This window comes from Rhincodon typus, chromosome 1 (assembly GCF_021869965.1).
Source record: "Rhincodon typus isolate 14 chromosome 1, sRhiTyp1.1, whole genome shotgun sequence".
NCBI classification, from domain to species: domain Eukaryota; kingdom Metazoa; phylum Chordata; class Chondrichthyes; order Orectolobiformes; family Rhincodontidae; genus Rhincodon; species Rhincodon typus.
Genome location: NC_063332.1, coordinates 93,566,169 through 93,581,139, shown reverse-complemented (window position 1 = coordinate 93,581,139; position 14,971 = coordinate 93,566,169). Strand labels below are relative to the sequence as shown.

General features: G+C 42.3%; 1 protein-coding gene across 1 annotated transcript; it reads right to left on the bottom strand.

Annotated features, from left to right (window-relative positions):
• Window positions 1–295: 295 nt before the first annotated feature.
• On the bottom strand, window positions 296–14,496 carry cckar (cholecystokinin A receptor). The gene is made up of 5 exons (XM_020513967.2): window positions 14,025–14,496; window positions 13,695–13,946; window positions 5,848–6,109; window positions 5,615–5,742; window positions 296–1,656 (listed from the first exon to the last, which is right to left on the bottom strand). Exons 1-5 carry the CDS (start codon window positions 14,152–14,154, stop codon window positions 1,109–1,111), a joined length of 1,320 nt encoding a protein of 439 aa, XP_020369556.2. The 5' UTR covers window positions 14,155–14,496; the 3' UTR covers window positions 296–1,108.
• Between the last annotated feature and the right edge of the window lie 475 nt (window positions 14,497–14,971).

Sequence of the window (14,971 nt, the reverse complement as noted above, 5' to 3'; positions counted from 1 at the left end):
ATGTTACCAGCTCTGCTGAGTTTCTCCAGCAATTTCTGTGGTTGTTTGATTGTGTGTTCATTGGTTGGAAGCAAACCTGGTCCTTTCAGACAGGACTGGTGCCTATGTCTCAAGATAACTGCCTTCACCCTTTGCTGTTGCTGTGTGGTTGATGCTCTTTGCACCCTGGAAAAGGTTCCCTACTTTTCCACACAGTTAACATCAATTCTTTTCGAAAATTCTGTTCAAATTGGATTGTCCGATTATAGTTACCAGAATTTACTTTGGCAACTTTTATCGCTGATTGTATGAACACGTGTCGATGTCAGGTACGGATCAAATTGGACTGTATATTTGACCAGCCCCAAGGGACTTTGACGATCTCGAGTTGCTGGTGTGTGAGAGCTACGGGTTCCTGGAGTCAATAGCGTCTGACAATGATGGTGGGAGTGTAATAGGAGAAAAGGAGGGGGAGAAAGGTCCTCTAGATCTGAAATGAATTTCTAATTTATTAAAGGGATTAATAGAAAAAACACCACATCACGCCACTTCTTGAACAGAATTTCGATTAAACAGCTGCACGGATCTCACCACCTTGCAAATGTTTCATTACACAGAAATCAAAGCTATCAGTCCTGTCAAGGACACGTCGTGTAAGCTGTGGGGCTATTTCTAACAGCTCGGCGGCAGGTTTTGATTGGGAGAAGACGGTTGGAAAATTGGTTTCGCTGTACACCAGCGGCAGGGACTGTAATGTTGAATGCGCAGGGGCACTAGCTCGGAACTGGGCACTGGAGGCTCTGAGCAAGTTGCCACTAAAAAACCATAGCCTCTCGCAACGCTGCTTATCTCCGGCCCGACCCCTACGCTAAACTGCATGTTGATTCTCAGGGTCAGTCTGGGTCATCACTGTATGGAGAATGATCCAAATAGTGAAAATTTCCATGAGCTTTGATCTGAGAGATGATTTCTTTTTCTCTCTCAAAGAGCCTCCTCTTTAGGTTATGGCCCTATCATTTTGTCACTCTTTAAGCGATGCTTGTGCGTCTTTTGTTGATTATTGAATGAGAAATGAATGGGCAAGATAGCACCAAGGCTCTCTGACTTGACCAAAAGTCGCTTCCCAGTTTCAGACCGCTAAAGGGGCGGCAGGCAGGGTGCTGGGTGTGAGTGCTCCGCTCAGGACACTGACGCTGGTGTAGGTACATCTGGAGACGGAGCCAGTGGTTGTGTGCCTGTCTTCCTCAGTCTCTCTGTTTGCAGGCGGCGGGTTGGCCCGAAAGCCGCAAGTGGCGAGGGCGGCCATGCGGAAGCGTTTGTTCATGAAGCAGTAAATGATGGGGTTGACACAGGCCGATGTGTAGGACAGCAAGTGGATGAATGAAATCGGGGTCCCGGACAGCAACCTGTCCGCCGAGATTTGATCAAACGCTCGCCAAGCATTGACACAGAAAATAGGCGTCCAACAAATAAAAAACATGATCACGATCACAATCAGCATCCGAATGACTCGTTTCTTCGCCAATAAGTTTGCGGATGAGCTGTTGCTCCTTGGCCTGACGGGTCTTGCACAGTTGCTGCTTGACAATCTCTGCATCTCAATGGTCCTTTTCCGTTTGATGCTCTGTATGTAACACCCATCTCCATCTTCATACTTACTGTCACTGAGCCTTCTCACTGGGAACAAAACAGCCAAACGGAAGCAATGGGAATAAATAGGATGCAGCCTGTAGGATACCACCGCCCGCATACCATCCCCACCCCCCAACTCTCTCAAACAGGTGTAACCTGTAATCCCCAGCTCCTGCTCCTTCCCTGCTCTGTGGCCCTCACCGGTTTGGCGGGGAAAAAAAAACTTCTGAACAGATTCTACCAGATCTGATCAGATAAAGATGTCGAAAAAAAGGGGTCAGATGTTCCTCAAAGGTATATGCCAGGACTGACAGTGGGCAGTGCTGCCAGGAGCAGGGCTCACCTCTAGGCCCTCAGTTTTGCTGGTTGTGATTAGTTTTACCCAATGGTGTCTGTGTCATTCCGAACAGCTTATTGAGTTTCTTTACTGGGCTGTTTTATTTGGGATTGAGATATACCTTGCATCAATGTCAAGGATCAATCGCTTCAGTATCTGGGAACTTCTGCTTTTTAATATTAGAAATGAAGAAGATCACCAGTCAATATTTAGTCATGGACTATTAAAGACCGACTTAACTTTTTTTTTAACCATGTTTTTTTAACATTTATTTATTCCTTTTCATGTCATGAAGCCAATGGAAGGCCTTCTTCAAATTGCTTCAATATCGCTGGTTCAAATCCTGTAACACCCCCTGCCCCCACCCCCCCCCCCCGCCCCCCCCCCCCCCCACCCCAGCAGCACAGTACAAGGGACTGCAGCAGGTCAAGGACATAGTTCACCACCAGGGCAATTAGGGATGGACAACAAATACTGGTTCAACTACCTATGTCAACATCCTGAATAATGAAGTAAAAACCAAACTGTATACACACAAACAGAAACAAGATCACACATGATGGTAAGACTATAATATGTGTGAACAGGCCATTCAGCCCATCCAATCTGCTGTGCCATTCATGGCTGATCTGATAAACTTCAACTCCACTTTCCTGCCTTTTTGCCATAATCCTAGATTCCCTTCCTGATTTCAAAAATCTGTCTATCTCGGCCTTGAATATACTTAAGGATCCAGCCTAGACAGCCCTCGGTAGTAAATAATTCCACAGATTCACTACCCTCTGAGAGAAGAAATTCCTTCTGATCTCTTTCCCAACTGGGAAACTGCTTGCTCTGAGATGATGTGCTCTGGTCATGGATGTCCCATAAGGGGAAACAACATTTCCACTTCTACCCTGACAAGTCCTCTAAGAGTCTTGTATGTTTCAATCAGGTCTCCTCTCATTCATCTACACTGCAATGAGTAAATGCCCAACCTTCCCACCCTTTCCTCATAAGAAAATCCCTATATAAGTGACTGAACCTAGTGAACCCTGTCTGGACTGTCTCCAATGCCAGTATATCTTTCCTTAGATAAGGAACCAAAACTATTCACAATATTCCATCTGTGCTCTGGCTGGTTCCTCGCATAGTTTTAGAAAGGCCACCGTATCAGTTCCAGTTTCCTTGAACAAAGTGACCTAAGATTTCCTAAATCTACTAAAAGAAACCCAAGATATCCCAACATGGAAACATCTGTGGATGGTGATCTCGAGATAATCCCCTCCCAGTGTTCCTGTTGAGTTTTCCAGGACCCTTCGATACCATGGAAAAGCCCGGCACAGATCTTTCTGAGTGTATCTCTGGAGCCCATTTCCCCTGGGGCCTATGGGAGGGTGGCTCCTCAGCTCCATAATTGCAACTGAAGTTAGACCCCATCTAAAGGAGGAGGTGGTGGGTAGCTGTTGAAAACATAAGTAACTTCCTGGCCCAGAATCCACATTGAAATAAAGTAATGACTTTCACTGGGTCTAGCCTGATCCTGAGCACACATAGAGTCCCATTTCCAGATTCAGCCTCAGAAGAGGCAGCATCCCAATGGAGGAATCCCAAAGGAATTTCAGGGGCCTCTTCTGAAAGGCAGTCCTCCATTGTAGCAGTCATAGACTCCATACAGTGCAGAAAGAAGCCTTTCAGTCCATTGAGTCTATACTGACCCTCTGAAGACCATCACACCCAGACCCAAGCACTGTTCCATCTCTGTAACCCTGTACTTCCCATGGCTAATTCACCTAGGTTGTCACATCCCTGCACACTATGAGCAATTTAGCATGGCCAGTCTACCTAACCTGCACATCTTTGGACTGTGGGAGGAAACCAGAGGACCCAGCAGAAACCCACATAGACACAAGGTGAACATGCAAATTCCACACAGTCACCCAAGTGTGGAATAGAACTGGTATCCCTGGTGCTGTGAGCCAGCAGTGCTGACCACTGAGCCACTGTGCCACCCAATTTCTTCAATCTCTCCTCATAACTGGACTTCCTCATCTGCAGAACCATTATTGTAAATCACTTCTGCACTGTCTCCAATGTGTTCACATCCTTCCTGTAATGTGGCACCGACAGCTATATACAATACTGAGGTCTAACGAGTATCTTGTACAAGTTCAACGTCACCTCCTTGCTCTTGTACTCTAAGCTCCTAGTAATAAAGTGGTGGATGCTATGTGCTTTATTTACTGCTCTGTCCACTTGACCTTCCACCTTCAATGATCTGTGTGCACATACACTCAGATCCCTCTGTTCTGCACTCCCTTTTAGAATTGTATGTTACATAATTTCCCATCTAGGGAGACCAAAACCAGGTTCTTTATCTCAAACCTATCACAATTAATAATTCCCCCTCCCAATCTGCCCTGTAACAATCAAAGTGAACAGAGGCATTCCCCGCAATGCTTCAGTTTCAGTACGCTGGCCAGCAATCCCAGGACCTGAAAGTTCCTGTGAGAAAACACATAATCACTTTGTAATACTACGGGACCAGCACCTCCTGGGTTAGGCCACATGTTCGCTGTCACAGAGGACACATCAACATCACGGTCCTGGTGGTTAGGGAGCCAGTCAACATTTGGCTCCATTTCCCCTCAGACAGTCTACTCGGACGTCCCCTGGTGCCATGAGACAAGGCTTATCCCTGACCCTGGATACTGCCCAGGTCAGGTCACAGATTTCTTCCCCACACGGCCTGTACTCGGTCTGTTCATGTGACCCATTCCGAGCCATCCTGTATTCCAACTTAATATCTTTGAACCGTCCCTCAGCTTCCCTGTCAGTTTCCAGCATTTTCCCTGTACTGTGCCTGACACTACCTTTTACTGTCAAAGTCCTGACATTGCAGGGACCCGTTTATACTCCGAGCAGTCTCTTCCCGAACTTACCTCGCCTGTCTCTCATTACTCAAATCCTCTGCCAAACCGATTCGCTAAGGCCCCTCTGCCACTTGCCCTACTTTCTGATTCCCATTTCCCTTCTTCTGACTCTCTTTCTGAGAACCTGGATTTGTTTCTGCAAATAGTCACCAATCTGTCTCGTCCTTTGATTTTTAAAGTTGGTCAGGACCGAGTCTACGCTGCTACTCTGCCTTAAATTCTGAGCTAGCCAGCTGCGCCCAAATACAACTGCAAACCAGCCTTAGATTACAGAATCTCACATTCTTAGTTGTCATATTAATTACCTGTTGAATTGCATTGAAAAAAATGTTTTCTGAACTAAATAGGAGTGAACTACACTAGTTCATGTATTAGTTTTGTTTCTTCACTTCATTAACATGAGAACACACTGACACCAGAAACTGCACAGATTCCAAAGAGGGTTTCTTTTTCCACAAATATTTGTGATCCCTGGTTTTCACCTATTTGGCAGCAATGAAATAATATAAAACATCATTTCTTGTACAGTACGTAGAATAGGCAACCAAAGACAAAATAAAAAGAAAGAAAGCACAATTAGTACTATAACAGAACAGTTCAATGACAGTGGTATAAATTCTTTTTTTAAAATAAATCATATATTAGGGACCGTCTAACCAGCACCAAACGCTTGCTCCGAAAGCTTGGTGGAACAGTTGAATGACAACAAACACTGATTATTGCAGTGTCTTCCAGGTTCCAATTGCTCAATTACCTCGGTTCCTCTTTCTCCGATTCATTTCGAACCGAATCCCACTGTATAATTCGCGAGAAATCAGTCCGTAAGCTACCGTCATCACTATTCCAGGAACCAGAAACAGAATCAGTAACAGGAAAATATACCTAAAGTTGAAACAACAATGAGACAAAGTGAGACAAGGTGGAACCTGGCGCACAGCTTTGAAATGGTGCACTTCAAAACTGAGATGTCATGAGGCTGGTGATTACCAGGACTGTTGTGTTATGTCATTTGGCCAGAGGAGGCGGCACATGTTGCCTGTGCTGTTGTTGACCCTGGTGAACGGTACCAGCGTGTTGTAAATGGGATACGGCAACATGATAATAATGGAGAGCAGCCAAGTGGCGGCGATCACTTTGAAGGCATGAGACTTCGTTTGCCAGACCCTGGACTTCAGCGGTTTACAGATAGCGCTGTATCTCTCCAAAGAAATGGCTACCAAACTGAAAGTGGAAACGCTAACGGAGATACCTAAAAACAACCACATCACGTTAAAAGTGAGAACAAAAAGGACTTAGTTTCCGGTACATGATCTACACTCGAGAGCCATCTGGACTATTTTGACCTTCCTCCTCCAAATCCATGTTGCAATATTACCAAACTGAGAGCACACGTTTAAAGGTTAAACACGCAGCAATTCACAAATAGATGTCATTTTCACTTTAACAATTAACTTCAATCGCGAAAGAAACTCAGAAAACACTTTTTTCCTATTCATTAGTGGGATGTGGGTGTCGCTGGCTGGCCAGCATTTATTGCCCATCCCTAGTTGCCCTTGAGAAGGTAATGGTGAGCTGCCTTCTTGAATCGCTGCAGTCCTCCTGCTGTGGGTTGACCCACAATGCTATTAGGGAGGGAGTTTCAGGATTTTGACTCAGCTACAGTGAAGGAACGGCGATATATTTCCAAGTCAGAATGGTGAGTGACTTGGCGGGGAACTTGGAGGTGGTGGTTTTCCCATATATCTGCTGCCCTTGTCCTTCTAGATGGAAGTGGTCGTGGGTTTGGAAGGTGCTGTCTGAGGATCTTTGGTGAATTTCTGCAGTGCAACTTGTAGATGGTACACACTGATGCTACTAAGCGTTGCTGGTGGAGGGAGTCTGGTTATTGAGTTCGTTTGTAACTGGTTATCATTTTGCTAATCTTTGGGAATGCAACTTCATTGTTAATGACTATTTTATTACAGTATGGATTGGTGCATATGAAAAGATGGAAAATCCTTAGAAGTGATGTTGCCTTTGGACATGGAGAGGGAGAAAAACAGCCTTCGTGTTCTATTCACCACATTTGACAATTCGGCTTCATTCCACGCCATCTACCTCCCATTGGAGAATTTGTCATTTTTTAAAGAAGTTTGGTTTCAGCCATTTGCCTCTGTTAACCTCATGTAGTAGAGTCATAGTGACGTACAGCATGGAAACAGACCCTTCGGTCCAACTCGTCCAGGGCGACCAGATATTCTACATTAATCTATTCCCATTTGCCAGCAATCTAGTCATTTGCCAGCATTCCAGGGATTTAAGTATTCTGGAAAAAATATCAAAGTGTTGTTGTAAGGTGAATATTCCATTTAAATTATAAAGGTTAGCTAGCAACTGAAATGGTTCTCTGAATGTTCCAAGACTGTTATTTACCAACTTCAGGCATCCCCCAAAGATCAGTGCTGGGCACTGACCTTTCTTACATCTGCAGCTGTTTCTTAGGCAGACCGTCTAAAAACACTTCACTTTGCACGTGTATATGGAGCAGATCCACTCCTATCTCACCACTGATTCTCCAGACCTCTCCACTGTCTCTTTGCTATTCACTTGCTTTTCCAACATTCAGAATTGAGTGAGCAGAAACTTCCACTAAACAGCCAGAAAGCCAAAGCCATTGTCTTCAATCCTCACCACAAACATTTTCCTAGCCAACAACACCATCCATCTTCTTGAGAACTGTCTGAAATTGAAATAAGGTATTTACAATATTGGTGTTACATTTTATTCTGACATAAGTTTCCAAATATGTATCAATATCATCACTAAGATCAGTTATTTCCAATGGAGTGACAGCTTCTTCTGAGTCCTTTCCAACCTCTATTCAACCACTGCTGAAACCCTCATTCACGCCTCTGTTACACATGGACTTGACTATTCCAACCAATTCTAACGTTCTATTGTCTTTAAGCTTCAAATCACTCAAATTACAGCTGCCCGCACACCAACTCACACTAAATCCTGTTTATTTATCACCCATGTGCTTACAGAAACTACATAAACTCCCCATTAAAAAAACATCTTGACTCTTTAAAATATTCTCCTTGTTTTCCAAACCGTCCATCCTCCTTATCTCTGTAATATCTAGTTCTCCACCCTCTAAAATATCTGGCATCTCTATTTCTGGCTTCTTGCACTGACTGGCAGTAGTTTTGAGGTTTATTATTATACCTGCTTTGTGAACAAAAGTTAATATTTGAAATTCTTCATCCTTTGGCTCATTACTACCTTTATCTGTGGAAAATATTAGTTTGTAGTTCATTTTGAAAAGAACCTTGAAAGCATATTTTAACAACTTTTTAATGTTTAACTCTTAATTTCAGTGTTAATAGTATGTATTTTATTAACGAGCTAGATCACTGTCAGCAAAGGACTTTTGTACTTCCGAGGTTTATTACTGTTCATTTCACAGCCTCTGGATTATGTGGGATTGCGGGGCTGATCAGTGTACCTCCTGTGCATTTTACTCGTTCTCAGTTTTTTGACACTTATTAATATGATTTCTATCAACAATAATCTGCCTCAATAAAAATCCATACTTGCAATGACGTAAGTTGCATCATATTTATATTATCCCTTTAAAGCTACTATTTGAATCTAGGGGTTAAGTTGAGTGTACCTGTCCTCAGCAGCTCAACTATAGGTTCCTAAAATAGTATGCATTAAAATAGTGCCATAGTTACCTCTTTTTCTGGATTTAGAACAGAATTAATAGATCACAGATATATGTACAGATAAGGAAGCATTGGGGCAGTCTAGTTCATCCTCCATAACACATAAAAAGCAGTATTCAGACGTCTCCTTGAGTGATTGCACAGGTTTTGCCTCCATCATTACACTACCTTGAAAACTATCCCAAGCATTCTGAAATCAATTTTCTAATTTTAATATTTTTTAGAAAAATAATAGAGGTATAAAAGATACATGAAAATCACACCTCAAATTAAAGAATTCAAAATATTCTGAAAGAGAAATGGTACCATATTTCAGGATCTTCGAACATGCCATAATTAGTTAAGAATAGACACAAGGATCATTCAGCCAAAAAACTTGCCCACCATAACTCTATCCCCCTTTCGTCTGAATTCCAAAATACTATACTTTTTTTATGTAGTGACAATAGTCCTCCACTCAACCCTAACATCCATCTCTGCCTAAAAATCTTAGAATTAATTTAAGCAAACAGTCCAGTTTAATGCCTCTCGCTATGAACTGGAATTTATGTTTAAGCATTAGCAATTTCTGGGCAAATCAGGAAGACCAGAGCATGGAGACTAGGGAACATTTAAAGTAAACTGGTAAAGCCAGATATGAATGAAGTGATAAGTGAGGTTATTTTTATGACTATCATAGATATTCATCAATCAGAGTTATTACACAAAGAGCACTCTCTGTTGTGCATGTTTATTCACAATATATTAGAAAAGTATTGATACAGTTAAATTGATGGTAATAGCAGGTCAGCTAGATTGTAATCTTTATCTACATTTCTGCAAATTACTGGATAATTAATCTGAGATCTGTGAATATGTAAATACAAGAAATAACATTCAAACCAAAAGAGACCTTCAATAAGGTGGTAATGCTGCAGGTTTTCAATCAGAAAATTTAATTCATTGAAAACAATTACTGTGGTCCTGCAACTTCCAGTCATGAATGTTGGTGAACAATTAAACAACTACAAGGTGGAGGAGAAGTAGAAAGAAGCTGCACAGTCAGTGCAAAAGACAAAGTTGAGCTATTTGTGACCATTGTCAGTCAGAGATACCAAGTGGATGATTTACCTCAGCCTCCTCCCAAGATCCCTATTACCATAAATGACAATCTTCAGACAATTTGATTCAATCCATATAATGGTAAATAATCACTGAAGGCACTAGATACTGCAAAGGCTGTGGACCTTGGCACCATCCAGAAGACCTGAGCTCTGAAACTAGCTGTGTTCTAGCCAAGCAATTCCAGTTCAACTGCAACCTGGGCACATATGCAACAATATGGAAAATTGTTCAGGGCCTCAAAAAAGGACAAATCCAAATCAACCAATTATTGCCCCATCAGTCTATTCTTAATCATTAAAATGATGTAAAAGGTCATCAACACTGCTATTGAGTGGCAGTTCCGGAACAACAATGTCCTCACTAATGCTGAGTTTTGGTTCTATGAGGCTGACCTGACTCATTACAATCTTGGTTCAAATATTGGTAAAAAACCGAATTCCAGAGGTGAGGTGAGAGTGCCTGCCCTGGACAAAAAGGCAGAGTTTGACTGTGTATGGCAGCAAAGAATCTGTCAAAATTGGAGTCAGTGGGTATGGGCAGGAAATTCTCCATTGATTGAAGTCATACCCAACTCAAAGTGAATGGATGTGGTTGGTGAACATCAATCATCTCAGTTCCAGGACACTTCTGCAGGAGTTTTCAGAGTAGTATCCTAGGCCCAAACATCTTCAGCTGCTCCATCAATAATCTTCCCCCATTATAAGGTCAGGAGTGGGGAAATTTGCTGATGACTACACAATTTTCATTATCATTTGCAACTCCTCAGAGACTGAAGCAGTCAATGCCCACATACCGCAAGTCCTAGATTACATTTGGACTGAAGTTGATAAGTGCCAATAATATGCCACACAGGTGCCAGCCAATGTTTGTTTCCAAAGCATAAAATCCTATTATCTCTCCTTGATATTGCTGATTCCTCCAATATCAACATCCCAAATCTTATCATGACCAGAAACTGAATTGAATGAGCCGTATAAATATTGTGATAACAAGAGCAAGTCAGAGGCTAGGAATCATGCATTGAGTAACTCACCTACTGATTCCACAAAGCCAGTCCACCATTGACAAAGCACAAGTCAGGAGTGTGATAGTATGCTGATCACTTGGTGATGTGTAATGAGGTAGGTTTAATAAATTATGTCAATGTAAAAGATCCTCTACAAAACATATAACAGAAGCATACAATGTGGAAAAGATTATTGATAAGAAAGAGAACTGGCTAAATTTTAAAGACCAACAAAAGACGACAAAAAGTTATGAAGAGGGAGAATATAAATGTTGAGGATAAACTTGTAAGTAATATCAAGATGGACAGTAAGAGCTTCAATGCGTATATAAAAAGGAGGAGGGAGGCAAAATGTAACATAAGCCCCTTAGAGAGAACAGCTGGGGAAATGATAACAGGGAATTAGAAAATAGCAGAGGATTTAAATAAATACTTTGCATCAGTCTTCACAGTTGAAGACACTAATAGCATTCCAAAATTACAAAATAATCAAGGTGCAAAAGAAGGAGAGAAAATAAATATAATAATTATCACTAGAGAAAAAGTGCTTGAGAAAATAATGGGGCTAAAGACCAATAAGTGACCTAGACCTGATGGAATGCATCCATGGATATTAAAGGAAATAGTTGCAGAGATAGTGAATACACTGGTAGATTCTGGGATAGTCACAGAGTATTGGAACACTGCCAATGTAACACCCTCAGTTAAAAAGGGAAAGAATTTTTAAAAAGGCAACTATAAGCCATTTAGCTTGAAATCTGCTATTGTGAAAAGGTTAGAGTCTATTAGAAAGGATGTAATAGCAGAACATTTAGAAATACATAATATGATTAAATAGAGTCAGCAATGGCTTCAATGAAGGGGAAATCATGCCTGATGAATTTATTAGAATTCTTTGAGGAGGAAACAAACAGTGCAGATAAAGGAGAAACAGTAGATCTAATATCTAGGGATTTTGGGAATATATTGGGCTCTCGATAAGGGACCACATGTTGAGATTCTTCATTAGAGCCCATGGTGTTAGAGTTAGTATATTAACATGGATAGAGGACTGGTTAACTAATAGAAGAGCTGGGATAAGGAGACATTTACAGGATAGCCATCTGTAACTAATGTAACTAGTGGAGTGCCACATTGATTGGTGCTAGGGCCACATTTACTTACAATATATACTGACGACTTGAATGAGCAAAGTGAACATAAAATATCTAAATTTGCAGATGACACACAAGAATAGGTGGGAAAGGAATTGGTGAGGATGACACAGAGAGTCTGTAGAGGAATACAGCAAGTTCAGCAAGTGGGCAAAAACTTGGCAGATGGAAAGTAACATGGGAAAAAATGAGGTTTTGCACTTTGGCAGAAAGAATAGAGGAAGCTGCAGCACTGAGGGATTTGGTGGTTTTAGTGCATTAATCATGAGAAGTTAGCACCAAATTTCAGTGGGTAATAAGCAGGCAAATATTTCAAAGGGAATGTTTAAAAGGGAAAAGTTTATTGCATTGGGTTTGTACTGATTGGAGTTTAGAAAAATGAGCAGCAACCTTATTGAAACACAGAAGGTTCTTTGCAGAATTGGGAAGGTAGATGTGGAAAGGTTGTTTCCCCATGTGAGGGAGAGTGGGACCAGACAGCATTGCCTCAGAATAAGGGGTTGATCTTTGAAGAATTTATTTTCTCAGATGTTAGCGAATGTGTGGATTTTTTTTACAGCAGAAGGCTGTAGAGGCCAGGTCATTAAATACATTCAAAGCTGACATGACAGATTTTTAATGAGTTAACAAATAGAAATTACTGGAACAACTCAGCAGTGGAGAAAAAGCAGAGTTAACATTTCGGGTCCAGTGACCATTCTTCAGAATTTCTCCTGAAGCTGCCAGCTCCAGATGCTGCCAGACCTGCTGAGCTTTTCCAGCAATTTCTGCCTGTGTTTCAGATTTCCAGCATCCGTAGTTCTTTGTGTTTTTTATAGACAGGTTTTTAACCAGTAGGGAAATCCAGGGCTATGAGATAAAGGCATGTAAGAAGAGTTAAAGCCCATCAGATCAGCCATGACATCATTGAATGGCAGAGCAGACTTGATGGGCAGAATGGCCTACTTCTGCCTCCATGCCTTATGGTCACTTACTTGGATATGTGCAGTTTCAGCGACATAGCACTTTAAGACAAGGAAGTCTTCTTGATTGGTGGCCCATCCATCACCTCTTACTCACAAGTGCACAGTGTGTACCATAATGAAAGACATGCCCAGGATAGATTCCTTAACAGCACCTTCCAAATCACCGCTGCTATGTCGAGGACAAGAGCAGCAGATGCCTGGGAGCACCACCACTTGCAAGTTCCCCTCCAAGTTGCACACCATCCTGACTTGGAAATGCACTGCTGTTCGTTCGCTATCACTGGGTTAAATTCCTAGAACTCCCCCTAACGGCTCTCACTGCTGTGCACAGACCAGACATGGACTGCAGCTGCTCACTGTAGCAACTCACCACCACCTTCCTTCTCAAATGCAATTTGGGATGAGCAATAAATGCTGCTCCTGCTGGTGACTCTAGCCATGAAACAATGGCAGTAGAAACAGTATTAAATGCAGGTTACAATGAACATGATTTAAGCATTAACCGCCTAGCAATATAATACGTGGATGCTATTAATAAAACTGTCTTCCTGCTGTTGCACCTTCAGTTGTAATTACTGACATTCCGCGAACGTCTATAGAGTGACGTTATTCGTATGTACAAGTGGGAAGAGACATGTTAAAAGGCTTAGGCGTGTAAATCTAACGACACTTAAATGATGGTTCTAAAATCCTGCTCAATCCCTAAATACCATCCAGTTTTAGTGAGTTCCACAGGGATTACTGTTTTAAACTTTGCAATTATTTCTAAATTTCTACCAATCTACACCAATCCCGTGAAATGTAAGGTGAGTGGAGAATGAGCTTTCTCTCTCGCCAGCTATTTAGCCCGCGTCTCTGTACGTCAGTTCTCACATCCGCGGGGATCGTGCTTTACCCATGAAGTAAGTGACAGCTTTGCAAACAGCGCTTCCGAAAATGAAATCCTTGAGCAGGTTTGGGATGAGGGTGAAGGGCATGCAGAAGAGGCACAGCATCAAGTCACTGGTGGCCAGCGAGAGCAGGAACGAGTTGGTAACAGTCCGCAGCCGCTTGTTCCGCAGTAGGACAGTAATGATCAGAACATTACCAAGCACACTCAGGATAAAAAACAGACAGTACAGGAAGATCCGCACCGTTTGGTCCAGATCTGGAAGAGAAACAGAGGAGACAGGGTTAGCCCGAAGGATGTGCCGTGCTTTCTGTCTCTGTGATCGCTGTTAAGTACCTCTGGGTGGCCGGAAGAACTGCTCACAGCTCTCATTCCTGCAGCTCTCCGTCTTACTTTTGGTGTTGGCTGCACCGAGCGGATTTGCTATTACAGTGAGGTTAACAAGAAGATCAGGAACCGTCTCCATTTATAAATGCTTGCGTTGCTTCCTATTGTTTTGAATAATGCAGCTGCTAGCACTATCGATCCATTATAACCAAAGTTTGTCAGATTCTCTTCAATCTACGGAATGTCCTTATTTCTGATAGACCAAGAGGCCGATGTCAAATCACTTAAATACTTCACAGCTTGCAAACGAAACTTTAAAATGTAAATGCCTTCGTTGTAGAGTTAATGTTCATTATTTTCTCTCCTCTCAGAGCTGAACCAAATTGAACATCACAGCTTCAAGTTGCTTTCAGTGGCTGCTGCTGGTTTGTGTCCAGGGCGCAGAGAGGTGTTTGTAAATATGCTCAGTGTCAGCTGGCCAGCTCGGTGGGAGCAGTGGGAGGAGTGAGGCACCTACCAGAGATCTCAGTGACAGCTTGAACCAGCTCCTCAGCACGACCCATCCCGCCCTGCCCGACCAACATAGGGAGCTCCGTGCAGGGCAATCTCGATTCGTTGCTTTGGTCTGGTATCCTGAGCAGAACAGGCCCTGAACAGGTCCCGGTACCTCAATTATGTGTAGATACAATCTCGCACAAATCAGAGATGCCTTTGGTTTGTTTGTTGGATAGACTGACATTTCAATGTTTGTTTGTTTTCTTTATATGCTACTGTACAGAACCGAATTGATTGACTTTGTACATATATATACTTTTCTTAATAAAGTGTATTTTTGAAATAAAAAAGAGCGGTTAACGAATCAGCCTTGCCCATCGATCCAGACTGCAGTCCCCACGACTCCCCTTTCCATTGTTTTGTTGATTTCCCTATCCGACCACATGTGTATTATGGATCAC